The sequence below is a fragment of the Pelodiscus sinensis genome, chromosome 30 (genome assembly GCF_052426305.1).
Source record: "Pelodiscus sinensis isolate ZL-2025 chromosome 30, ASM5242630v1, whole genome shotgun sequence".
Classification (NCBI taxonomy): Eukaryota; Metazoa; Chordata; order Testudines; family Trionychidae; genus Pelodiscus; species Pelodiscus sinensis.
Window position 1 is genome coordinate 15185984 of NC_143081.1, and position 26979 is coordinate 15212962.

Sequence of the window (26979 nt, forward strand, 5' to 3'; positions counted from 1 at the left end):
CTGCCTGGAGGGCCCGCACTGCTCCGTCGCCCTGACATGTCCCTGCTGGAGTTACTGCACCTTGGCTCGGACCTGCCCCATGCTCTGGGCAGGGAGACCTCGCTCCATCAGGGACGTGGCCACGCGGGAATGGATTTCCGCATTCCAGTGCTTTGCCCGGGGTTCCTGGAGCGACTCCTCCCTCCCTGCCCAGTTCTAGGAGGGTCCCAATTTCAGCCGATGACCAGGCTGGGGAACGGCACCTGCTGCTCTTGGGGAGGTCGTGGGAGCCCTGTGGCTGCTCCCTGGCATCTGCTTGCTCGGCCATCTGTGCCGACAGAGACACACAACAAGGCCGCTGGCTGTGGGCAAGCTTCCTGCCACAATGGCTGTGCAGGGGGCCTGCCGCTGTAAGAGGGGCCAGCAGACCGGGACAAGGGCGTTGTGACTGATGCTGTGGAGCGTCCAAGCGGCCACCGGTGTTCCTTCCGGGAGGCCGGTTCTTGCACAAAAACCCTGCGGAGTGTCCAGACTTGCCCCTTGGCGCAAGAGCTGTAGCGCCCTGGTGGGGAGAGGAACAGCTCCACCGGCAAAAGCCCCCTCGTCTGCTGTTCTATGGTACATTGGATCGTGCACATCGTGCTTGAGGTGCGGACGCTCCACCGGTTTTCGCGCGAAGACGGCCGTGTTTGCGCAAAACCTTTGTGGTGTAGACGTAGCCAGAGTGTGTTTCAAGAGAAGAAAAAAACCTCTCTCAGAAAATCATAGAAGACTAGGACTAGAAGGGACTTCGAGAGTCATCAAGTCCAGTCCCTGTCCTCATGGCAGGACCCAGCACTGTCTAGACCATCCCCGATAGACATTTATCTAACCTGCTCTTCAATATCTCCAGGGATAGAGATTTCACAACCTCCCTGGGCAATTTATTCCAGTGTTTCACCACCCTGACAGGCAGGAACTTTTTCCGAATGTCCAACCTAAACCTCTCTTGCTGCAGTTTAAGCCCATTGCTTCTTGTTCTATCCTCAGGGACCAAGATGAACAAGTTTTCTCCCTCCTCCTTGTGACACCCTTTTAGATACCTGAAAACCACGCTCATGTCCCCCCTCAGTCTTCTCCTTTCCAAACTAAACAAGCCCAGTTCTTTCAACCTTCCTTCATAGCTCATGTTCTCCAGACCTTTCATCATTCTTGTTGCTCTTCTCTGGACCCTCTCCAATTTCCCCAATCACGTGGCATGTTTTAAAGCTTTCTGTATTTCTTTCTTTCTTTCTTCTGGAAAGGGAAAGGAAAGAAGGGGAAAACCTCACAATGAAAAAGGCAAACACAATATCTAGACCTTTCATCATTCTTGTTGCTCTTCTCTGGATCCTCTCCAATTTCTCCCCCTCTTTCCTGAAATGTCTGAACCCACAAAATGGAATTCAATGACGTCCAGAGCCAAACCCTACCCACCACTGAAATTCACTGGCAAATTTCAACAAACACCAATTTTCTCCTGGGGTCTCTTCCCCACTCTCCTGGAGTTGTCCAGCCCCCTCAGGATGGGAGTCAGATCGGACGGATGCTGGGCGTCCATCACGCCGCTCATCTGGAGAAGTGGGCTGTGCCCACGAAAGCTCATGGTCCCAGCTCCATGTTCTTTTTATCTTTAATGTGCTACCAGCCCATTGGTTGTGACGTTTTCCTGTTCTAGTCACAGACTAACTCGGCCACCCCCTGAAGCTCTAGTCTACAGGGAAACATCCTTCTCCTGTACCTTGCTCTTTGGCAGCTCTTGTCTAGCGAGACGTGGGCACCCACACCTCCCCCTCCCATCTGTGCAAAAAGCCGACCCATTCTTCCAACTTGTGATAACAGAAAAGGAGCAGCACTTTACAGCTCCTTGCATCTCCACTCCCCACGACCCTGGCTGATTATCTCTCTTCACTCCCAGTTCCTAGGAATTGCTCGTGACTGGCTCAGTGGGCTGAGTGCCAGATCCTGTGTCCCACCTGCCCGACCAAACCAAATATAACTGGTCCCAGAGTAAGACGAGGCTCAGATGCTTCCATCCCTGCAGGGATCCCCGTCCGTCTCTTCCACCGGAGTCCCAGCCCAGCACACGGTGAGTGAACGACCCTGCCGGGGGGCCAGGAGGAATTCCCAATGGTCGGCCTGAGTGTCGCCTGAAGTTCTGAATTCTAGAGGCTCAAGGTAAAGCGGCAAGGAACCGAGAGTCCTGGGCTCTCTCGCAGGGGGCCCCTAGACGACCCAGACTACAGGAAAAACATTTGCCAAATGGCTCTGCATCTTGCGCCTTTTTCTCATAGTTTTGTCGGACGAGGCTTTTCTGAAATTTCACCCGTCCACACGGGGCCGAGTTTGGGAACAGCCTCCTCTGTCGGAAGGAATGAAGAAAATAGGGGCTTCCTCTCCCCCCCAAAAAAAGAGGAAGAGCAGATGCTTTTTTCTGGACGTGGTGGAGTTTTTCTGGGATGCCTCTGGTATCCCGGAAAAACTGCGTAATCTAGACCCAGCCTGGGAGAGGAGCAGGCTCGAGTGGTTAGAGCAGGGGATGGGAATGAGGACAGACCATGACACTGGCAGTGGGAGTAGAGGGCTCAGCTGAGCCCTGGGGCAGGAGTTCCCAGTGGTTGGGCTCTAACCTGCGGGCTCAGGGACTCTCAGCACTGGGCGCGGGCGGCTGGCCCAGGCCACATGGGAGGGAGACGCCGGCTCATGGCAAAGTGCCACCGTACCGGGGACGGAGCCAGACTCAGCAGGGATGGTCTCAGGGCGACTCTCAGCCTCCCGAGCTGGGCAGAGCTGGAGCGACTCCCCCCAGAGCTCCCTGGGCCGCTGGGGGACACACAGACACCTGGGCTGCGCCGGCTGGGGGCCGCTGGCTGGGCTTGCCACAGGACCGGGGGAGGTAGGAACCCCTCTGGGATTTGGGCACCTTCCTCTGGAAGCCCCTTCGAATCCTAGATCCGAGCCCAGCTACCGACTTCGAAAACTCCAGGCAGGGGCTGCGGGGAAAGGCAGCAGCAACAGGGAAAGATTCAAACGCAGGTACTCAGGGTTGAGGGGGACCCGTCACTGGGGCCAAAAAGCAGCCCCTCCTCCACTCCGCCCCTCAGTGCCCTTTATACAGATGGCTGTGGGGCTGGGGCAGTGGACGGGCAGTGGGTGCAGGTGATACGGGTGGGAGGGAAAAAGTGACCCCGCGGGAGGGCAGGCGGGCGGGCAGGGGAGGGGACTTCCCACCCACCCTCTGCTGCCCCCTAGTGCCCATTATACTGTATAGCCGCCCCTTCCCCCACCCTCTGCTGCCCCCTAGTGCCCATTATACAGTATAGCCGCCCCTTCCCCCACCCTCTGCTGCCCCCTAGTGCCCATTATACAGTATAGCCGCCCCTTCCGCACCCACCCTCTGCTGCCCCCTAGAGCCCATTATACAGTATAGCCGCCCCTTCCCCACCCACCCTCTGCTGCCCCCTAGAGCCCATTATACAGTATAGCCGCCCCTTCCCCGCCCACCCTCTGCTGCCCCCTAGTGCCCATTATACTGTATAGCCGCCCCTTCCCCCACCCTCTGCTGCCCCCTAGTGCCCATTATACAGTATAGCCGCCCCTTCCGCACCCACCCTCTGCTGCCCCCTAGTGCCCATTATACAGTATAGCCGCCCCTTCCCCGCCCACCCTCTGCTGCCCCCTAGTGCCCATTATACAGTATAGCCGCCCCTTCCGCACCCACCCTCTGCTGCCCCCTAGTGCCCATTATACAGTATAGCCGCCCCTTCCCCGCCCACCCTCTGCTGCCCCCTAGTGCCCATTATACAGTATAGCCGCCCCTTCCCCCACCCTCTGCTGCCCCCTAGTGCCCATTATACAGTATAGCCGCCCCTTCCCCGCCCACCCTCTGCTGCCCCCTAGTGCCCATTATACAGTATAGCCGCCCCTTCCGCACCCACCCTCTGCTGCCCCCTAGAGCCCATTATACAGTATAGCCGCCCCTTCCCCGCCCACCCTCTGCTGCCCCCTAGTGCCCATTATACAGTATAGCCGCCCCTTCCCCCACCCTCTGCTGCCCCCTAGTGCCCATTATACAGTATAGCCGCCCCTTCCCCGCCCACCCTCTGCTGCCCCCTAGTGCCCATTATACAGTATAGCTGCCCCTTCCGCACCCACCCTCTGCTGCCCCCTAGAGCCCATTATACAGTATAGCCGCCCCTTCCCCCACCCTCTGCTGCCCCCTAGTGCCCATTATACAGTATAGCCGCCCCTTCCCCGCCCACCCTCTGCTGCCCCCTAGTGCCCATTATACAGTATAGCTGCCCCTTCCGCACCCACCCTCTGCTGCCCCCTAGAGCCCATTATACAGTATAGCCGCCCCTTCCCCCACCCTCTGCTGCCCCCTAGTGCCCATTATACAGTATAGCCGCCCCTTCCCCGCCTCTCACTCTTGTTCTCCTATTTCCCACATACTACGTTTTTATTTGGAAAGTGGAACCTCTAAACTAACCGTGGTTGGGGCTTGCTTTCCAGTTTGAGGTTCAGTAGGATTTGGGCTCCTAGCTCTTTTATTTCCCCTTTTCAATTCCCGCTCAATATCCCAATGTTCCTATATTCAACATTCCTTTTCTATGAAATAGTTACAGACAGAAGAAAACAGCTTTCTGATTTGTCCTCAGCCCTTTCTTCTAGACGCTCCTTAAAGAGACCGTTTGTCTCTTCCAGAAGAATTCCACCTCCCCTCAGGGTCCTCAAGGAAACCTAGAAGAAGCAGTGAAAATGTCTGAGTCAGGGAAGGTAAATTATTTGTCTGATGAGAAATGTGTTGTGTTCAGCCCAGAGTTGCTTTTGTTCTATTTGACAAAATTTTTACAGTTTTTAGACTGGGTTCAACTCAAACTGGTTCCCTCTCCCCTCCTCCCCGCAACTTCTCACAATGTCCAGTGAATGGGAAAATCGATCCTTTGCCCAGCCCTGCCTGGGATCTTGGTGAGGTCTCTAGGCATGAGACGAACATTAAGAGGGAATTTCAGAAGCACCTGTGCCAGCTGCACCCATCCCCCATATCTCTACTCTCTGGCAGCCTTTGAAGAGATAGTTGGGGGATTTTTTTTGTCTTTTTATTTTTGGCAGGATGACGCTGTCCGGTTCTCCCTGGAGCTGTCAGCGGGCGAGAGGGAAGCCAGTGGGAACAGAAAGGGGCAAGTCCGGAGCTGTCTCCAGAGCCTTGGTACTGCCTGTAATGAGGTAGGCCTCCGTCATGCCCTGCAGCGCTAAGGAGAATGGTCTAGCCCGTCAGGCAGGGCTGTGGTGATTGAGGTGCCTGGTTCAGTGGCAGGAAATCCCTCACAAATCGGGCCCCACGGAGGGGCTCCCCGTCCAGCGTGACACTCCCGAACCGCAGGGGGGCAGCCCGTGGCCACAGACATCCACCGCTTCTATCCTTTGGCCTTCACTGCTAGAGGCACAAGCCCTGACACACGCCGCCAGAGGGGTCACATGCTTGTAAGTGCCATATCGGGCTTTTGGGAAACCAGGGGAGACAACAGCCTCTGCAGGGCCCTTGGCAAACTGGGATGGGGTGGAGCTGGCTCTGACCCCTCAGAAGGGGCGGAGCTTTTGGCTGAAGGGGCAGGGGCAACCTCCACTCAGGACCTCCCAGAATGCATTGTTCCACCCAGAGGGCCATTCATGCTCCCCTGCCCTTGACCTCCCTCCCCCATGAAGCTTCAGCAGCTCTGTCTCTCCAGGCAGCCCTAAGCGCTACCCAGGGCTCCGGTGGCGCTTTAAAGGTCCCAGGGCTCCGGCCACCCTGCTGTCACGGTATCAGCAACAGCAGCCAGAAACACTGGGCCCCTTGGAATCACCAGGCCCTGCCATGTGGCTGTGAAGCCAGACCATGCCTGCAGCAGAGGACAGATGGAAAGGGGCCATTAGAGCCATCCCCGGGGAGCATAGAGGGAGGGAGAGTTGGGTTGAGTGCGCTATTGCTCCCTGACTGATTGCTCAGATCAGTAATGGATGGGGATTGTGTAACATGCTTCCTGCATGCATCACAGCGCCCTCTGCTGGTTGAACTGCATGGAGGGTAAAAGCCAACTACTGCTGCCTACCAGCTGTGGTGCCTCTCTTACTGACATGGTGGAGCTGTGGGGAACCCCCCAGGAGAGTTACCTAGCATTGCAAAGTGGAGGCCCTGGAAGGAAGGGAGCTCTACACACCCGACATACTTGAGGGACGTCTCCTCTCTTTGGGCCTTGCAGATCCAGCTTAAGAAACTTTCCCTGCTTCCTCCTCACAGCCGTCTTCTCAAGGGAGAGTGACCTGGAGTTTTTTTGGTGCTGAAGAGTCGGTCTCTCTCTAGTGCTCATTGTCCCGTTAGCGCATTAGTGTCGCAACGGGCTGACTTTGCATTCAATGCCTCTTGGATGAACAATTTCTGTGTTGTGAAAAAATGTCCATCATGCACAAAAAATTAATTTCAACACAAACATTTTGAAATTGAGGGGGATAGGCAGGCAACGGGGGAATCATTTCGGAGGGAGGGAGGGTTTGAAGGTGGATACCTCCTAACTTTTGGATGAATAGTTCAGTCCCTCCAAGAAAGAAAGAGCCAAATTTAGAGCAACAAAAATCATTTCCTGAGCAGCTGCCCTTCCTCCATTTTGGGGGCACAGAGACGAGTCCTTCTACATGACACATTTGTTTCAAACAGACAGACAGCTATGGCGCCTGTAAATCATGGGGACCAAAGGTCATAGCCACAGAGGACACTAAAAAGCTCTAGTAAATCTGAGCCAGATTCTATGTCTAATGGAAACCAAAGGGAGTTAGGAACCCGCATTGCTGAGGGGTTTTCAAGCGCCCTCCAAGCCCTCACATGCATCCCTTTCTCGAACGGGTCTGTAACCAGAGCTGGGCACCAGAGAGGCCCAGCGTTCTTCCTTCATTTGTCGTTTTCTCTTCCCCTTTCCCAGGAGACCATGCCCAATATCGCCGTGCTAGGATCGGGCGGAGGCCTGCGGGCCATGATCGCCCTTCTGGGAACCTTGGCGGAGATGCAGAAACAAGGCCTGCTGGACGCCGTCATGTACCTGTGCGGGGTGTCGGGATCCACCTGGTAGGTGCCGGTCTGTAGAAGGGTGAAGGAACCACTCTTCCTGAAGAGTTGGAGCATTCTTATGATGATTTAGCCCTGAACGTTTTCCATGTGTTGTGAGTGACGTCTTCAGAAGCACCTGGGGTGTGTCTATCCTATACTCCGGGAGCATGGGGGTAATGCATCCAATTCCGGCCCCCACCCTACAGAAAGGATGTGGGGGGGGGGCAGATCTGGAGTATCGTGTCCAGTTTTGAGCTCCACATTACAGAAAGGATGTGGGTGCACTGGAGAGGGTGGAACAGAGAAATGCAGAAATGATTTGTGGGCTGGAGCACAAGACCTACGAGGAGAAGCTAAAAGATCTGGCCTTCTTTAGTCTGCAGAAGAGAAGAGTGAGGGGGGATTTGAAAGCAGCCTTCAACTTCCCGCAGGGGGGTTCCAGAGAGGCTGGAGAGAGGCTGGTCTCAGTGGGGGCAGATGGCAGAACAAGGAGCAATGGGCTCAACTTGCACAGGGGGAGGTCTAGGTTGGATAGTAGGAAAAACTAGGTAGGTGGGGAAGCACTGGGATGGGTCCCCTAGGGAGGGGGTGGAATCTCCATCCCTAGAGGTGTTTAAGTCCCGGCTTGACCAAGCCCTGGCTGGGATGGTTGAGTTGCGATTGTTCCTGCTTTGGGCAGGGGGCCGGACTCGGTGACTCCCGAGGTCTCTGCCCACCCTGGGATTCCATGATTCTCCATCTGAGCACGCTTTACTTTTAGTAGCTAGGTCATCGACAGCAGCAATCATTTTGGTCGCCCTCCACTGGACCCTCTCCAAATGCACCCACATCCTTTCTCTAGTGGGGTGGGGGGGGGGGGAGAACTGGACACAACACTCCAGATGTGGCCTCACCACAGCTGAATAAAGGGGAATAATCACTTCTCTGGATCTGCTGGCAACGCTCCTCCTAATGCACCTCGATATGACATTAGTCTTCTTGGCTACACGGGCGCCCTCTTGACTCATCCTCAGCTTCTCCTCCTCTGTCCCTCCCAGGGCCTTTTTCTGCCAAATTGCTGCTTAGCCAGTCATTGTCCACCCTGTACCAATGCCTGAGATTGTTCTGTCCCAAGGGCAGGACTCTGCCCATGTCCTTGTTGAAGCTCATCAGATTTTTTTTGGCCCAACCCTCCAATGTGTCTAGGTCACTCTGATCCCTTCCCTCCAGCGTATCTACCTCTCCCCCCAGCCTTGGCTTTCAGCAGAGGGTCTTGGCTCTCTCCCTGTGACTGGCATGAATTTCCTAGTGGCCATGGTGACAGGCAGCCACGGATGGATTTCTTGTGAAGTCTCAGTGGTGTTAGAACTTGTCCGGATGATCGTTCTGCCTGGGAAACAGAAGGTTGGAGATGAAAAGGGGGAGGGAGGTGCCCTCTTCTACGTCCTTAGTCTCAGCCACACCCCTCTCTGGTTCATTCCAAGGTGCATGTCCACTCTCTACAACGAGAACAACTGGGCAAAGAACATAGAGGGCTTGGAAAAAGAGCTGTGTGAAAAACTTTCCAAGGATACCTGTCATATTAGGGAAGAGTTTCGTTTGTTGAAACAGGCAGCTGAAGATGAACTTTTCTCTCTGACCGATGTGTGGGACACTTTCTTTGTCTATAGTGTATTGAAACTGGTAGGTTTGCATGTAAATCCAGAGTGTCTCTCTCTCTCTCTCTCTCTCTCTCTCTTGGCAGTACTTGGGATTCAGGAATAAAAGAGTGGAAGGATGAATAACTCCTGCTCACATTTTAAATTTTTCTGACCCCTCCTGGTAATTTTGTAGGTCTCAGCCTCTTCCCTGGAGCTGCCAAAGATCACTGTGGTATTTCCATTTCTAAAATGAGACCTTCCAGTCTGTTTAAGGGATTTGGAGACCCATTTCCCAGTAAAACTCTTGGGAATTTGGCCCTTTGGTTGTTTGTGAGAATCTCACCCTGGCATCTGATCCCCAAATCCGTGGCTTTCTAGAATGTAAATTGATATAAAAAAGAGCTAGAAGGAATAAAATTCTCAATCATACTCTTGAATTTTGAACAAAGGGTTCTTCTATCTTGCAGGGAAAAAAATGCTTAAATTTCAGGTCACTTTTTGGAGATGGGATTTTTTTCCCCATTAGCTAAACTTCCCAACAAAATCCCATTGCAAAACAACAAGTTGAAATGTTTCAGTTCAAACAGGCCCAAACAAAGCATTTCAACTTTTTATTTGCTTTTTTTTACCTCAGATCAAAGAATTTGCCACATTGGACCCGAATTTTTGAGTAATTTCAGAACTCCAAAAATATTTAGTGTTGGTTGAATTTACTACTCACAAAAAAATGTTGCGGCTGGATTTTCCACTCCCTAATTCCTAGTAATTTGAATTTAATTTAAGTAATGGTGCTAGAAGTGTAGTTCTTATATGGAGGAGACTCACCTATGTGAGGTTTGAGCCTCTCCCCTTTGCCACGCCAGCTACACTGATATACCTATAGTCTTAACACTTGGTATTTCCTCAAAGAGATAAGCAAACTGTTTTTTTCCAGTGTAGTCATGTCCTAAAGCAGTGTTTCTCAACCAGGGGTCTGAGTACCCTTAGGAGTACTTGACAGATGTCTGGGGAGTAAATCAACATAACTGACATTTGGAGAAAACTGAATTTTTGTTTTAAGTTTTACAGCGCTTGATTATTTTTGTATTTTTTACACTCAAAAATTTCATCGCTCCCCCAGCTACGATTAAGTTGTTCAAACAAATGTGTTGCAATGGTAGAAATTTTTTGTATTTGTCTGAAAACTATAGGTACAGGGGGTACTTTTTTTTTAAGGGTACTTTATATATAAAAAGGTTGAGAAACACTGTCCTAAGGCACTGACCTTGCTTAGCTGCTTTTGAAAAGCCCTTTAGACGCTGCTTTGCATCGTTAGGTGCCAAATACTTTCCAAACTCTGGATCTAATTCAGTTAGGCCCATTTGAAAATCTCCACTATGGTCTATACAGCCTTGCTTGTTTATCTGCACAGTGCATGTTAGAAGGAGGGAAAAATGAAGACAATGGTAGTCTTGGTGAAAAGGGTTTAATTGGCAGCCTGAACTAATTACAGGTTGACCCTCGCCAGTCCAGAACCCCTAGCTGGATGTCCACTTATCATGGGTGGGGCCAAGTTTCCAATGGTCTTATCAACTTTGTTTATAGCCACCAGCCCTGGCTCTCAGTGTTCTGTGCTGTTATTTAGCTCTAATTTACCTCAAAATGTTTTCTAAGAGCTTAGCAAGCAGAGGAAGTGTTGTTCATGCTGCTAGACCATATTGACCTCCCATGGTAAGGAAAATTCTCTGGTTCGGAACCAAGCGCCAGACTACAGAGGCTCAATCTATAGCAAGGAACAGAATTTCTAGCAACTTCACCAAAACTTTTCTTTTTCGGCACTAATCAATTCTCACCTTTCCAGCATGATCCGACCAAGTTATCTCAACACAATGATGCCTCCACAAAAGGAACTAACCCTTACCCCATCTATGCAGCAGTAGAATATAGCAAATTGAGTAAAGAAGGTAAAACAAGCCCAGGTAAAGAAATGTGGATTTTTTTCATACACCTCTCCGGTCTCTCTCCCTAAGTTTCAATCACATTTTTATTACCCCCATTGCCAGAATGGTTATTGATGTTCTTCAATAAGTCAAAAAAATGGAAATTTCCCATGATTATTTCAACAGTGACGTTGAAAACAAAGCAAATGTCTATTAAATACACTTTTTATAAATGGCCCAATGTGTTTAAGAAAAGAATCTGGAAAAGGAAAAGAAGTTGGGAAACTTCAGAAAATGTGACATTGTTTTCCCCTTTTCGATGGGCTCTACCGTTAAACGTATCGTTTTTAGATTTGACTCGTTATGATGCGTTTTCCCTTTCCACCTTTCTATGGAGTGAGGGATGGGTTGGTGAAGGGGCCCCACAGCAAGAAGGATTCTGGGATGTGCAAGGACAGGACATGATGGCTTAGGAGGGAAACACTAGGAGGAGGAGGTCACAGGAGAAAATGACCATGGACGAAAGAAGAGACTGAAAAATGGAATGGAGCACATAGATCAGAGAGGAAGGGGGATTGAGAACTTATTGCCCTCAAACAAAAAGGGAACAGAAAATTGGCCCTTCAAAGGGGCCATTTTACACACCACTTGGAGAAAAGTATCCTAGGGGTAGCCGTGTTAGTCTGAATCTGCAAAAGCGACGAGGAGTCCTGTGGCACCTTATAGACTAACTGAAGTGTAGAAGCATAAGCTTTCGTGGGCAAAGACCCACTTCGTCAGATGCATGACTGACGAAGTGGGTCTTTGCCCACGAAAGCTTATGCTTCTACACTTCAGTTAGTCTATAAGGTGCCACAGGACTCCTCGTCGCACTTGGAGAAGTTTCAGAAAAGGGCAACCAAAATACTTAGGAATTTGGAACGGGAGCCATATGAAGAGAAATTAAAGAGATGGGGCCTTTTCAGCTTAGAGAAGAGGAGACTATAGGGGAGGTCTATAAAGTCATGACTGCTGAGGGGAAAGTGAATAATTATTTACTTGTTCCCATTACATAAGAACTAGGGGTCACCAAATGAAATTAATAGCAGGTTTAAAACAAACCAAAGGAAGTTTTTCTTCATGCAGCACAAAATTAATCTGCGGAACCCCTTGCCAGAGGAGGTTGTGAAGACCAGGGGTCAAATAAAGAGCTAGGGTCTGTCTACACTACAAAGTTAATTCGAACTAACAGACGTTAGTTCGAATTAACTTTGCTAGGCACTACACATGCAAACTGCTAGTTCGAACTTAATTCGAACTAGCAGAGCGCTTAATTCGAACTAGGTAAACCTCATTCTACAAGGACTAAAGCCTAGTTCAAATTAAGTAGTTCGAATTAAGGGCTGTGTAGCCACTTAATTCGAACTAGTGGGAGGCTAGCCCTCCCCAGCTTTCCCTGGTGGCCACTCTGGGCACCACCAGGGAAATTCTTCTGCCCCCCTCCCAGCCCCGGAGCCCTTAAAGGGGCACGGGCTGGCTACGGTGCCCGTGCCAGGTGCAAGCCTGCCAGCACCCAGCCAGCAGACCCTGCATCTGGCACGGGATGAGCCAGCCACCCGCTGCCACCCAGCCCTCCGCCTCTTCCCAGGACAAGGCTGGCGGCTCCCGAGAGCCTGCCCAGGTCTGCAAGAGGTCGGAGCCCGCCTGGGCTAGTGCGGACATCATGGACCTCATCCATGACCTCCGCACTAGGCACAGGAAAGCGGCCGTCTAGGGCAGGATAGCTGCCAGCCTGGCCATCCAGGAGCAGGTTGGCATGAAAATCAGGGTGGTCCACTGAGACCCCCGACCCTGAGCCCTGAGCTTAGAACGGCCGTACTGGGTCAGACCAAAGGTCCATCTAGCCCAGTAGCCTGTCTGCCGACAGCGGCCATCCCTAGGGACCCTGGAGGGGGTGGACTGAAGACAGTGACCAAGCCATTTGTCTCGTGCCATCCCTCTCCAGCCTTTCACAAACAGAGGCCAGGGACACCATTTCTACCCCCTGGCTAATACCACACCATGGACCCAACGTCCATGACTTGATCTCACTTCTCTTTAAACTCTGTTCTAGTTCTAGCCTTCATAGCCTCCTGCAGCAAGGAGTTCCACAGGTTGACTATTTGCTTTGTGAAGAAGAACTTTCTGTTATTAGTTTGAAGCCTGCTACCCATTCCTTTCCTTTGGTGTCCTTTAGTCCTTCTATTATGGGAACTAATGAAGAACTTTTCTTTATGCACCCTCTCCACACCACTCGTGCTTTTATAGACCTCTATCATATCCCCCTTCAGTCTCCTCTTTTCTAAGCTGAGAAGTCCCAGTCTGTTTAGCCTCTCTTCATATGGGACCTGTTCCAAACCCCTGATCATTTTAGTTGCCCTCCCCTCTCCCACCCTCTCTCTTCCCCCCTCCCATCTCCTTTTCCCAGTCTCCCCCAGTTTTGTTCCATAAAAAGAGTTTCTATTTTTGAACACAATTGTCCTTTATTTTGTACATCAGGAAGGGGGGCTAGGGAGGGGTAAGTGGAAGGAGGTGAGGGGGGAATGGGGTACGAGCCCCCGATGGGGAGGACTGGGCTGGCTCTGCGGGCTTCTGGGGGTGGAAGCTCTTCTGAAGCCCCTTGATTGACCCCCCCCATCCGGATGGCAGCCTGCGGCAAGTGCAGCCGGTCTGATGGCCGAGTGCTGTGATGTGCCGAGTGTGGGCACTCAGGGCACTCCAAGCCAGGACTGCTTTGCAAGCGGGGCACCCCTGAGAACTGTCTGTCCAGCGTGGGGGTCGGGTCCCTTTAAGCACAGCCCTCGGCTAGCCTGAGACAGCATCTCCACGCTCTGAGTCCTCCTCTGATGCCTGCAGGCACTGCTTCCGGCCATCCTTAACCTCGGTTCAGGGTCCACTCAGTGTGGACATGCTAGTTCAAATTAGCAAAACGCTCATTCGAACTAGTTTTTAAGTCTAGATCCGTTAGTTCGAATTAGCTTAGTTCGAATTAACTAATTTGAACTAAGTTAGTTCGAATTAGCGCTGTAGTGTAGACAGACCCATAGATAGATTCATGGAGGTTGGGTCCATCAATGGCTATTAGCCAGGACAGGCAGGGCCTCTGTTTGACAGGGGCTGGGAATGGGTGACAGGGGAGGGGGTCACTGGATGGGTCCCTGTTCACTCCCTCTGGGGCACCTGGCGCTGGCCACTGTGGGCAGACAGGACACTGGGCTGGATGGGCCTTTGGTCTGACCCCTCCCTGGCTGTTCTTACTTTCTCATGCTCTTTCCCTGTCTCTATTTCCTAGGGCCCTGGTTTGAATTCACCCCCCATGAGTCTGGCCTCTCTGGCCTGGGGGCATTCGTGAGCACTAAGGCCTTGGGAAGCAAATTCCAGGGTGGGACTTTGAAAGAACAGAGGGAAGAGAAACACATCGGCTACTTGCAAGGTGAGTCGCGAAGTCCCTTGATTCCCAGCTGGGCGAGGTGTAACCGTCCTGGCAGGTGGAGTTGGCAGTGGGAAGGGCTCGGTGCAATACCTGGGGCTCCTGTTTCACAGTGGGACAGAGAACCAGCTCGAGTCTTTACCCTGAACGTTACACAGCACCCCTGGGTGCAGCTCAGAGGCAAAACGTCCCCTCTCCCATGCACCCAGCCGGTGTCGAGCAGAGAGAGCCCCACTGTCGGGATTCGAGCGCATCTGACCACAAGCGAAACTCTCCCTCCAAAGTCCACGGGGGGTCCTCGGGCACCGATCCCCACCCTGTCCCACAGAATGATGTCCCTCTAATGCACCCCTCCCTCCTCTTCCTCCGCACCCCGCTCACAGCCACTGCCCGTGGCCATCGGAGACCCAGAGTTCAGTGGTGCACCCGCACGAGTTCCCCTCCCCCTGAGAAGGGGCAGGAGGAAAATGCCAGGCCACGTTCACCCCATCGCACTGCTGTCACCTCCTCTTTCCAATGGTCCTTTTCATAGAATCAATTTTGAGGGGGAAAAAGTATTTGTGGATGCAAAGAATCCCAGAATCCTAGGGCTGGCAGAGACCTCAGGAGTCATCAAGTCCGGCCCCCTGCCCAAGGCAGGACCAACCCAACTCAACCATCCCAGCCAGGGCTTGGTCACGCCAGGACTTAACCACCTCCAGGGATGGAGACTCCACCCCCTCCCTAGGGAACTCAGCCCAGTGCTTTACTACCATCCTCGGGAAATAGTTTTCCTAGGGGATATAATAAAGTCATGACCTGTATGAAGAAAATGAAAGAGTTTTTCCTAATCTCCAGCCTAGCCCTCCCCCGCTGCAACTTGACACCATTGCTCCTTGTTCTGCCACCTGCCACTACACAGGAAAACGTTTGCCAACCTCTACTTAAAATAACCGATTTCAGTCAGGACCAATGAGTGAACCAAGTTGCAAAAGCACATAGCCCATCGGAGGTTGATCTGCCAGCGCCCACTGGGCTTTTATACCAATGGTCCACCATCTCAGGAGAGCCCTATGTTCTTATGCCTTGATGCTATCGTGACTCCACAGAGGCAAAATCAGGACTTTTCCTTTTTATTTTCAGGTCTCTGGGGAAGTGCCCCTGGAAACATGAAGGAAAACATACACTTTTTAGTAGGTACTGACATTTCTGCCTATTGAAGGTAGGGTTGGGCCGGGCCATCCGTTGAGTTGGAACAGGTCCCTCATGGAAGAGCCACCCCACCATTCTGTAGCAATGGTCCCAGTTCCTTACCATTCACCCCAGTGACCCCGTCCGCTGCCACCAGTCACTGCATTGGTAGCAGCATGATTATGAGCATTCAGAGCTGGAATATTTCCATTTCAGTTCCCTCAGATATTTTGAAATCTTGACTTTTTTTGAACTCCCGTTTGAGATGAAAACAAATTTCAGAATGTCCAAAATTTCCCATGAAAGTTCTGTTCTCTTGGCTGCTCTCCTTGTTTCCAATGGAACCAATGGTATTCAGTTACACCAGCAGAAGCCAGATCAAAATCAGGTCCTTGACACCTAGATTGAACACAAGCACAACTCCGTGCTGCATTTCAAACCCCTAATGAGATTTCCTAGATTACACGGTTCAGTAACTCACGGTAGTTGTGAGAAACAACTCCTAACGCGTGTGTTTTGTTTTGTTTTTCTGAGATCTTATTAAGAAAAAATTCCAAAGTCTGAAAAAAACCCGGAAACATGCACATTTTGCAGCAGGTAGGTCATTGCATTTCTGGCAGGTTTTTCTTTAGCCTGAGGACTGCTCAAGGTCCTTTCTAGTTCGAGGGCGCTATGGTGAGATAGACTCCTTAGCCCTGTCAAACTAGGGGTTGTGAGTTCAAATCTCACTAGGGGCTGCTCTTTGGGAGGTTGTGTCATCTCCATCGTTATTGATATTTAAGAACAGATTAGATAAATGTCCTCACTCAGCATGTTCCAAATTACCGTCAAAATTCATCCATTCCAAAAGCTTGTCAACAGTTTAAATAGTGATCAACTGGCAGTAAGGAAAGTATCGTCAGGCCTACTGGGAAGTCATGACCAGCCCTAATCCCGAAGTCCAGTTATTAACGTCTGCCCGCCACACAACTTGTACCCAATGGAACCGAATTCTTCAGGCGCACTGAGAGTCTGCAAGATGAAAATCCTTTCCTTGGCGAGATCCAGCCACTGCAGCTGGATACGTGGATTGATCCCACCGTGCACAAATTCCCTCCCTAGAGCGGGCTCAGCTGCCGAACCCAACCGAGCTCACAGCTGAGCCTGTGCGGGGAATCCCTCCCTTCCCGTCACCGCTGGGAGCTCTGGGAAACCCAGCAACGGCAAGTCGGGCAGCGGGGCTGTGGTTATGTCTCCCCCGCCGCCGCCTGGCCGAGGGAGGGGGCATTTCCTGTAGAGCTGAGGGTCCAGGACCAGACGGGGGTGTGGCTAGTCGTGGTGGCTGCATTTACTCCAGGCTGCCCACACAACCTCTTCAAAGCTCAGACCCCATCAAGCAGCACCGGCCCCGATCCGTCCGAACTCCCTTTTTTCATACAATAAATGCAATTGGGAGCTGCTCTGGTCAGCCCCAGGTGGCTGGCGCTGTAAGCCAGGGGTCAGGGACAGGAGAGCTTCCCTGGGTGTGCCTGATGTACCACGTACAGACACACTCAGCAACCAGGGCTCTGACCCTCCACGGGCTGTTGCATCCTGGCGCCCAGGGGACTTTGGGGTCTGGCGGCATCAGACTTTCCCCTCTGCACCTCTGGGACCACCAGGATTAACAGCAGCCTGGTGGCCACATCATGTCCTTGATCCTTCCAGCTCCTCACTCTCCTTCTGACCATTGCGAGGGCGCTGGCCTCCTCCTGGAGCTTTACAAACAAGGCTCAGCCGGGGAAAACTGCGAGGAAGTCTTCGGGGAGCTAAAGCAAGTGCTGAAAGGCAAGTGGATCGACAGGGCTAGATTGATCCCCGTTCCTGTGTCTAATCATGTAGATGGGATTTTCAAATCAGGTTGAAAGTCTCTTTCCTTTGACGCCTTAGGTAATGTCAGATAGCATGAATTACTTTGAATGAATGAATGAATGAATTAAATGCTGAATGAATGGATTGCTGAATGAATGATTGAATTGCTACATGCTGACAATATCCCTGTTTGCCCATATTTCCAAAAATTCCCATGGCCACTTGGATACACACAGGTTCAGGTTTGCAAAAGGGCCTGAGAAAATTTGACCCCTAAATTCTATTGCTTTTTAGTGACCCCCAAAACTGCATTTGCACCCATTGAACATCCTGTTGAGCTCTAGAACATATTGAATGAGCCTCCCATTGCTCATTTCAAATCTAACCTAATTTTTCCCGTTCTCTGAGCAGTTAAGAAAACCAAGAATTCCTACCTGAAGTGCAGTCAGGTGCATGAGGCCTGGAAATTTAAGACGTGGGAAGAAAGAAAGGCAGAGTTCACTGCACTCATCAAGGATTTTAAAACTGATCTTCAAGGTGAGTTTTACAGACTCTGCTGTCCCTTAGACGGGGCACTCCAAAGACAGACAGCATCTGGACTTTGCAAATTATTCCTCCAGATGTGGGAGCCAAAGCACCAGATGTGTCCCACGTGGGAGAAAAAAATGGTCATTTCACTATTTCATCTTTCTGAGTGTTTCAGTTCTTACTTCTTCTCTTCCTCCCCCCAACTTTAAGAGGTAAAGGCAAAAAGCGATGCTCATTCGTCCAGTAAAATAGCGGCCTTTCAACATTGTGCCCGGCCATGAAGAGGAAAGTAAATCATTTTGCATCTTCTAGGAATACGATTTTAAAAAGCATTTATTCTGCATTTATTTATTTTGATTTCTGTTAGGAAACAGGAGTCTGAGCACCTTTGCAATCATCTAGCAATGTGGGGGCCATTCAGCCCAGCTCTTTGGCCGGCCTGGGGGGCGATAGTGAAACCCATACTAGTGACCGAGCCAAGTCCATTGTCATGGGTTCAAACGCATCGGGGCTCTGGGCTGTCTGGCTACTGACGACTATTAATACACTTTGTTTTACAATACACCTGGTTCAGTTTTTTATCGCAGCCTGTGCTCTTTGGGGGCTCCCATGACATCTATTGTGCTAGCTCCCTGCGCTGAGCCAGCATGAGTTACTGAGGAAGCCTACAAAAATGCACACAGCCGAACGTTTATCATCCATGATTGAGCAGGATTAGCCTGAATTTAGTACATCCCTGTCCCAACCTACTGCCCTGGTCAGTCCCAGGTGGCTGGCACCAAGTGTTGGGAGAGGGGAGCTCTAACCATTACACTCCTCGTACGGGTGTGCCTGAAGTACCACGTACAGACACACTCAGCAACCAGGGCTCTGACCTCCACGGGCTGTTGCATCCTGGCATCCAGGGGACTTCGGGGTCTGGGAACATCAGACTTTCCCCTCTGCACCCATGGGGCTACCAGAATTAACAGCAGCCTGGTGGCCACATCACGTCCTCGTTCCTTCCAGCTACTCACAGTTCTTCTGGCCACTGCTGGGGTGTCGTCCTCTTCCTGGAGCTTCACATGCAAGACTCCGCTGGGAAAGACTGCGAGGGAGTCTTCAGGGAGCTAATGGAAACCCACAGAGGCAAGTGGATCGGCGGGACTAGATTTACTGCCTGTTCCTTTGTCTAATCATGTAGGACGGGATTCTCAAAGCCTACTGGCTGTAGCGTCATAAGTAATGTCCAAAGTCATGAATTGCAGAATGAATGAATGAACCGCAGAATGAATTGCTCCATGCTGACAATATCTGTGTGTTTGCCAGTATTTCCACAAATTCCCGTGGCTGGTCCAGTACACACAGGCTCAGGTTTTCAAAAGGGCCTGAGGAAATTAGAACCCTAAAACCTATTGCTTTCTAATGGCTGCCACACCTGCCTTAGCCCCCTTTGAACATCCCTGTGCCCCGAAACGGATCCAATGAGCCTTCTATGACTTAGCTCCCATCTAAGCTCATTTCACCCATTATTTATGCAGAAGGTATCAGAAATCATCACCTGATGAGCTGTGACCTGGCTTCATTCCCATACTGGAAGATCGTGACAGAAGGATTTTGGGAGATAGCTCACTTCATCTGGGAATGTGAACAGGAAGCTGCAGGCAAGTCTTGTACAAACGTTGGTCACTTAGACGGGCTTCCAAATTTCCAAATTCCTGCTTCACATGCAGGAGCAAAGAACCAGAGGTGTCTAAAAGGGAGAAAATTGATGGTTTCACTATTTCCCTGTGTAATTCAGCATTTCAGGCATTTCAGTTTTCTTCCACTGGTTTCCCCCTCATATTAAGGGGTAAAAATAAAATGCTAAAATCACCACGATCTGGTTAAAGGGTAGGATACAAAGATTCATAGAATCACAGAACACGAGCACTGGAAGGGATCTTGAGAGGTCATCAAGTCCAGTCCCCTGCCCTCACAGCAGGACCAAGCACCGTCTAGATCAGAGGTGGCCAACCCACTTAACAGAGAGCTGAAACAGCTGTGGAAAAAATGCAAAGAGCCGCATCAGAATTGTTGAGCAAAAAAACCCCAAAAAACAGGAGACTGCCCCTTTAAGAAACAAACTCAGGCGCCATTTTGAATTGACGCCCCAGTGAATACAAAAGCTGGGGGAGGGGGCAGAAGAGGCTTTGCGAGTCACAGGTTTGAGGGAGAAGAGCCGCATGTGGATCATGAGCTGCGGGTTGGCCACCTTTGGTCTACATCATGCCTGACAGATGTTTGTCTAACCTGCTCTTAAATATCTGCAATCATGGAAATTCCACAACCTCCCTCGGCAATTTATTCTGGCAAGGAGTTCCACAGGTTGACTGTGCGCTGTATGAAGAAACATTTCTTTTCATTTGTTTTACACCTGCTACCTCTTATTTTCAATTTGTGATCCCTAGTTCTTATGTTATGGAAACAAGTAAATAACTTTTCCTTACTCATTTTCTCCATACATGTCCTGATTTTACAGACCTCTATTATATCCCCCAGGAAAAGCTATTTCCCTAGGCGGGTGGGGAAGCGCTGGTCTGGGTTCCCAAGGGAGGGGCTGGAATCTCCATCCCTAGAGGTGTTTAAGTCCCGGCTGGACCAAGCCCTGGCTGGGATGATTGAGCTGGGTTGGTCCTGCTTTGGGCAGGGGGCTGGACTCGATGGCTCCTCCAACCCTCAGACTCTATCGTTCTATGAAATGTTACCACCTCTCTCTTTCCCCACTCTCGATGACTCCCGAGGTCTCTGCCAACCCTGTCCTTTCTAAGCTGACAAGTCCCATCACCGTTTGTTCTGACCCACCTCACTTCCCCCCATGGGGCTGCAGCTGAGCAGAGGTGATTGTGTTTCCTGGGGGAAGGGAATTTAAATGTCCAATTTCTTGGGAAAAGACCCTGCCCCCTCAAACTCCCCCTGACCCCAAACAGATTTCGGCCCTGTCTGGTCACTGCTCACCCAGCGATCCCCTCTCCTAAATGCTGCTCTTTCCTCAAACCTGCTCCCCATCCCACAGCCGCTCATCTCAAAACTGGCCCTCAGTGATACCAGTGGAAATACAAAGAAATGCCTCTGACTTTGCCCCTCCCACCAACTAGCGTCCATGTGGGGGAAAGCCAAATGTGTCCACAGATTCCTTCCAGCTTTTTGTTTGAATTGACGTTCCCCTTTGGGACTCTTTCCCCTTGTTCTTGACTTTCCAGGATTCATAAAGAGCATGGCGAATCTCTTGTGGAAAATCGCACGCTGCCTCTGCACCTGGACGTGGGGCACCACCCCCAACTTCCTCTACGGAAGCGGTGAGAAACCTCCATTGGACTGGCCCTTTCCACGCGGGGCCCTACCCCTGTGGCACCATGACTGTGGGCAGCAGAGAGTGGGGTGCGGGGGGAGAGTGCTGGGAAAGGCCTGGGGGAGGGGCAACAATCTTATAGCCCCGAAAACTCTATGAAGATAAGGTCATGAAACGTCTCTCAAATTTTGTCTTGTAACCTACCTATCGCCCCATTTCTGTGGCCATACGATCCGAGGGCCTGTTGACAGCTATGAACAGCCAGCAAGGCCAAGCAATGTTTTTATTTCCGTGTTACTGAAGGTGAACTGAGGTGCCAAACCACAAAACGATCGTGTCTAGGTCACAGAACAAGTTGGGTGAGGGCTACAGCAGGTATCACAGATGTCTGGACGTCCCTGAGCTCCATAGAGGGAAGAGAAGGGTGGTAAAAAGGGAATTTCTGCTTTTGGTGCCAGCGAACTTTTCTGAATATTGGGTCTGGTTTGGTTTGCATTCTCCTGAGAGCTGGGGTGGAAATGTTATTTTCCTGGTTTTATTAGAATAAAATTTCAAAGTGTCCCCCATCCTCTTTAAGGCAGGAGAGCACTGGTCCATGAGTTACAAGGTGGGCAGAACAGGAGCATCCCAGTGATTTGCTCTCTGTTTATTCCCCAAAGGAGACACTCACTCAGCTTCCAGACACTTCCTGGAGCTTTGAAAGGGGAGGGGCACAGGCCTGCAGGGCAGCAGAGATCACAGAACACTGAGCAGAGCCAGCAGGGTAGCATTGTGGGATACTGGCGGAAGCCAGTTCTCTTGACAAAACAAACAGCAGAGTCCACACTGGCTCTTTGATGATGATAAAGGGAAGGAGACAGACATCTCTCATGGGGATGGAAGTTTTTTGTTGCAAAACTGGGTGTTTTTCCCAACAAAAGTTGCATGTTTTCAAAGGAGTTTAATCCTTACATGAAAACAAGACCTGGATGCATTTTTCGCAGATAAGGCCCATGTCACTGGCTTGACCAACAAAGAATTAATCTACTTGATCGATGCCGGCCTTTGTAACAATTCTGCCTACCCTCTGGTGCTGCGCCAAAAGAGGAATGTGAAACTGATCCTCTCCTTTGACTTCAGCTCGGGGGATCCCTTTGAGGTAACGTCTATAGTTTGTGATGTCGCCCAAAGCCTGAACTGCGATACAGTAGAGCACAAGCCATAGAATCATAGAATCCTGCAACACTAGAGCTGGAAGGGACCTTGAGAGGTCATTGAGTCCAGTCCCCTGCCCTCACAGCAGCACCAAGCACTGTCTAGACCATCCCTGACAGGTGTCTGTCCAACCTGCTCTTAAATATCTCCATCCACAACCTCCCCAGGCAATTTATTCCAGTGTTTCACCACCCTGAGAGGTAGGAAGCTTTTCCTCATGTCCAACCTCAACCTCCTTTGCTGCAGTTTAAGCCCATTGCTTCTTGTTCTATCCGCAGAGGCCAAGGGGAACAATGTTTCTCCCTCCTCTTTGTGACACCAGCCTGGGAGGTTTTGAATCCCACAGCCATAGTGTAAGTGCTGTTACACAACGATTCTGGCTGCAGGGATGTGGCAATCGGGTCGTGCCTGGGGAGGTCCTGTCAGTCAGTTCCATAGAGGTTCCTTGGAATGCTTGTGTCTCTCAGGTTAGGTGCACCTCTAACGCTCTAGCCTGGCCACATCAGCGGGATCATACGATGCGAGTGGAAATGCTGATGGTTTATTTTACAATCTCTTTTCCCTCCTCCCCAGACCATCAGGAGAGCGTCCGAGTATTGCCAGGCAAATGGGATCCCATTTCCCCCGGTAGATCCCCAGGTGATTAAGGACAAAGACAAGCCCTCCAGTTGCTACGTCTTCAAGGGAACGGACGGTCCCACCGTCATGCACTTCCCGCTCTTCAACACAGAAAACTGCCCTGGTAAGTGAGTCATGCTCGTGTTCTTCTGCCACTCTGCGGGCTGGATTCCCCCCAGGGGCTAGGTGGCTCATTTCTGGGTTAGCCACCGCCAGGACAGAATCCCTGCTCAGAGGGGCCACCAGACTCTGCTGTCCCATCCCAGGCTTCCAGAGGTGTGAGCGGGGGAAGGGAGACAGTCCTCTGCCTCCCCTGGCTGCAGGAGGATGTGCTGAGTGGAGGCCAGGAGGATCGGCCCCGGGCCTGTTGTCAGACAAATGCTGGAAGATTTCCCGGCGTTGCTGGGTACTTCAGGGCAGAGGGCTAGGGCTGTGGGGGTGCAGGAATCAGGGCAGGGTGGGTGGGCTCAGGGCAGGAGTCCACGAGATGTGGGGAGGCTCAGGGCAGAGGGTGGGCGTGCAGGCGTCAGGGCGGGGGGGAGGGCAGAGGGCAAGATCCAGGACAGAGAAGGGAGATGTCAGGTTGGGTGGCTGAGACGTCATGGGGTGGTGGGGGAAGGGTTACTGGGGATGCCCATGGTGCCTTCTCTTGGAGGCCAGCACTGTGCTACCTTGGCAGGTCTTTGTTAGCGGAAGGTGCAGGGCTGGGCTGGCTGGTCCCCTTGGGTGACTCCCCATGGTGGGATGGGGCTGGGCTGGCCGCCCCCTCCAATCAGCAGCTCCTGGAGGGAAGGGTCTGCTGCTTGAGGGGGCTGTTGGCCAGTGGCCCCCCCCCTTTCTGGCACTGTGGCCGAAAGCTGGGGGAGGGGTTTGGGGGCAGGACGCCACTTACCCAGGCTGGTGGCCTGCAGCATGGAGAGCACCGACCCCAGCTGGCCACTCAGTGCCTGGTGCGGCCGCTGCCCTGTGGTCACTCTGCAGCGTAGCTCTCCCCTGCGCTCGCTGCCCCCTGTGGTCAAAACCTGTCACTGCTCTCAGGCCCCTCCCTTTCTGTGTTGGGGAAAACAACCCCATTCCAGGCACTTCCCATTGTCCTGGCACAACCAAACCCTGCCCTTGCTGTACAGTAGGATGAGAGTAAACTGCCAACCACATTTGGGGATCCTAACTCTTATAATTTAGGAGGAATTCCTGAACACACAGACTCACAGACAGCTGGAGTCACAGACAGACGGACAAATATACAAACTCTCTAAAATACATAGAGAGATGATAATGTCACTAGTTCTCCAGTCACATGTTTCTTTCTTTGTTTGTTTTTTGTGTGTATGTGTGTGGGGAGGAGGGGAATTAGGAAAAACCTTTTTAACATCCTGGTAGTTTTACTGTGGAATGTCTTCCATGGGATGTAGGAGAATCCCCAAGAGCTGGTTTAGGAACAGGTTGGAGAAACCACCCTTCAGGGTTGGTCTAGATTCAGTTGGTCCTGCCTCAGCGCAGGATGCTGGAAGAGATGTCTCCCAAGCTCCTTTTCAGCCCCACATTTCTGTGATTTTACGAAAATATCAGGAGTTGCTCCCCCGCCTCTTCAGGTGCGTGGTTCTATGCTGTTGGGTGCCAGTAAAGTATATAAAAAAAACCGCTGTTCTCCTCTCTTCTGCACTTTCCCACCTCTTTTAGGAGAAAACGAGATAGAGCAGTCCAGACAGAAGTTTGCCACCATACATATGTCTTACAAAGAAAACGATATCAAAGAACTCCTCGCCAAAGCGAAGAATAACGTATCCTACAACCAGAAGACGATTCTGGAGGAAATCAAGAAGATTGTGTCCTTGCCTCCCTCTAAAGAAAGACAGGAAACTTAGAGAGAGAGAGAGAGAGAGAGAGAGAGAATGATGATTATTAGGTGAATAAATATATCAATAGTAGTTAACGGTAACATAAACGGATCATCTCAAGATCATCCCACTTGAAGAAGTAGGTTTTGCCCAGGAAAGCTCATGATACTATATATCTACGTACATGAATTTGATATTCTCTAAGGTGCAACAGAACTACTTGATAGAAATGTAGCCATGTTACTCTGGTGTAGCTGAAACAAAAGTTCTGTATTTTGTTACAGAACTATTTGTTATTTTCTAAATAAATTCATATGCAAAAGCTATGAAACGTAGATAGAATTTACATGTTGGTTTGTCAATGTTCACACGCCAGACACATCGTGATGCTGCCGAGACCATTCAGATATGAAGGGCTTTTTCTTCAAATGTATCCTCACCCCACACTCCAAAAAAGAGTTCAGCTCCTTCACGCTTGCTATCTGGTCACCCTACATCCCTTTCACGCAGACACTGTCACTGTGCACAATGTTAACATTGCAGCTGCCTGGCAAGTACATGTCTCTGCAAGATCTCTCTGTGGTTTCTCATAGTTTACAGAAGGAAATAAGAAAGGAGTTTTGTGGTGAGTGGTGAGGCATCTAACAATCTCATTTACACCCTGGGTAGATGCGGAGTAACTTCACGGCAGCTCACGATGTTCCTCCATCCCCAGAGGTGTTCAAGTCCCAGCTTGACCAAGCCCTGGCTGGGATGGTTGAGTTGGGTTGGTCCTGCTTGGGGCAGGGAGCTGGACTGGATCAGCAGGAGCAAGAATTCCTGCAGGACCAGGGAAGGGAGCGTGAACGTGTCGGACCATGGGCTGTAGGAGGAGAGGGAGAGAGTCCAGCGCCAACGGCCCCAGGGCAGCACTGAGAAGACATCCCTTTCTATGGCCCTGGGACGTAGCTGGGAGAACCCACATCCTCTGGCTACAGAAGGCAGAGAAAGTGCTCTTCCAACGCCAAATTCAGATTCCTGCGCAAGGCCCTGGCCCCTGCCCCTCTGCGCCCAACACCTGTGCCCAGGCTGCTGAGTAGAACCATGATGTCCAGATCCCACAGGAAGCTCGCAGAGACATCAGTCTGTCGTGGAACCCAAATGCCATGGCAGCCGTGAGCGAACCACGGGCGTCGGGAGCCTGCCCCACAGCTCTGGGGGTCTCTTGCAGCCAGCACAGGACCATGGCCGGGGGGGATATCTGGACACCAGCTTTTCTGGGAGCCAGTTCCGGAGCTTGTCTCCGACGTGCACGAGAGGACGGGCAGAGCCCAGGGCAGAGGGGACAGAGATGGCAAATTGGAGCCGGGTCCTTGAGAGACGTTGTAACATGAAATCTCATCGGGGCCATTCTGCGCTGTGAACGGGACCAGAATGCACCAGCCGCTTGGCCCGGGTGTCATTTCAGGTTTTGGTGGGGGAGGGATGATGTGTCCATATAACCCCGTCCATGCATCCCCCTCCACATCTCTTCCCAGGGGTCGCTACGGCCCTTGAGAATGCAGGTAGCACGGCAACTGGCTGGCAGGAGCACGTTATCTCATTCCGTTATCACAGAGAGGAAAGGAAATAAACATGAGACCCACTCAGCTCTACCCCCGACGTGCTCTGACGGCCTGTGGCCAGTCACTTCAGGGGCACTGGTTAGGCTTAAAATTGTAATGGGAATTCTTACTTTTTGGAGAGAGAGAGAGAGAGAGAGAGAGAGAGACCCTGTCAGGAAGGGCAGCAGGGTCTAATGGTTACAGCGAAGTGGGGCAGGGGCAGATACGTCTGGGTTCTATGTCAGAACATCAGAGCGGCCAGATGGGGTCAGACCAAAGGTCCATCCAGCCCAGTGTCCTGTCTGGACACAGAGGCCAGAGCCAGGTGCCCGGAGGGAGGGAACAGAACAGGGGACCATCCAGTGACTCCCTGTCGCCCATTCCCAGCCCCTGACACACAAAGGCCAGGGACCCTCCCTGCCCAGCCCGACTAATAAGTATTGATGGGCCGATCTAGTGGGTAAGTCCGTGGCTGCATCTACTTCTTACTGGAACCCTGCTCTAATTGTATAGTTTGGGCCTTTCCCCAGCTCCTCGAAAAAAAGTCCAAAGGTTGACTATAAAGTAATCGTTCCTTTTGTTTGTTTAACACCTGCAGCCCGTACACATCTGTGTGTGCTTTCCTGTGCTCCATTAGTGCTGGAATGAATAACATTTCCTTGGTCTCTTTTCCCCCACACCATTCCTGATTTTCTAGCCCTCTAACAAATCCTTCCCCCACCCCCCATCCCGCCCTTTCGTCATTTCTTGTCCTAGCTGAACAGTCCCAGTCTTGTTAGTTTCTCCTCCGATGGAAGCTGTTCCTCACCCCTCCTCATTTCAGTGGCCCTTCCTGCACCTTTTC

The 26979-nt window shown here is 51.4% G+C and overlaps 1 protein-coding gene across 1 annotated transcript; it reads left to right on the plus strand.

Annotated features, from left to right (window-relative positions):
* The first annotated feature begins 1421 nt into the window (after positions 1-1421).
* On the plus strand, positions 1422-25074 carry LOC102444169 (cytosolic phospholipase A2 gamma-like). The gene is made up of 17 exons (XM_075911982.2): positions 1422-2086; positions 4669-4773; positions 5110-5223; positions 6954-7096; positions 8542-8740; positions 10538-10655; positions 13927-14067; positions 15187-15240; positions 15769-15831; positions 16921-17040; positions 17476-17601; positions 18601-18720; positions 19113-19235; positions 20814-20909; positions 21886-22040; positions 22670-22838; positions 24395-25074. Exons 1-17 carry the CDS (start codon positions 2024-2026, stop codon positions 24577-24579), a joined length of 2094 nt encoding a protein of 697 aa, XP_075768097.2. The 5' UTR covers positions 1422-2023; the 3' UTR covers positions 24580-25074.
* Positions 25075-26979: the final 1905 nt, after the last annotated feature.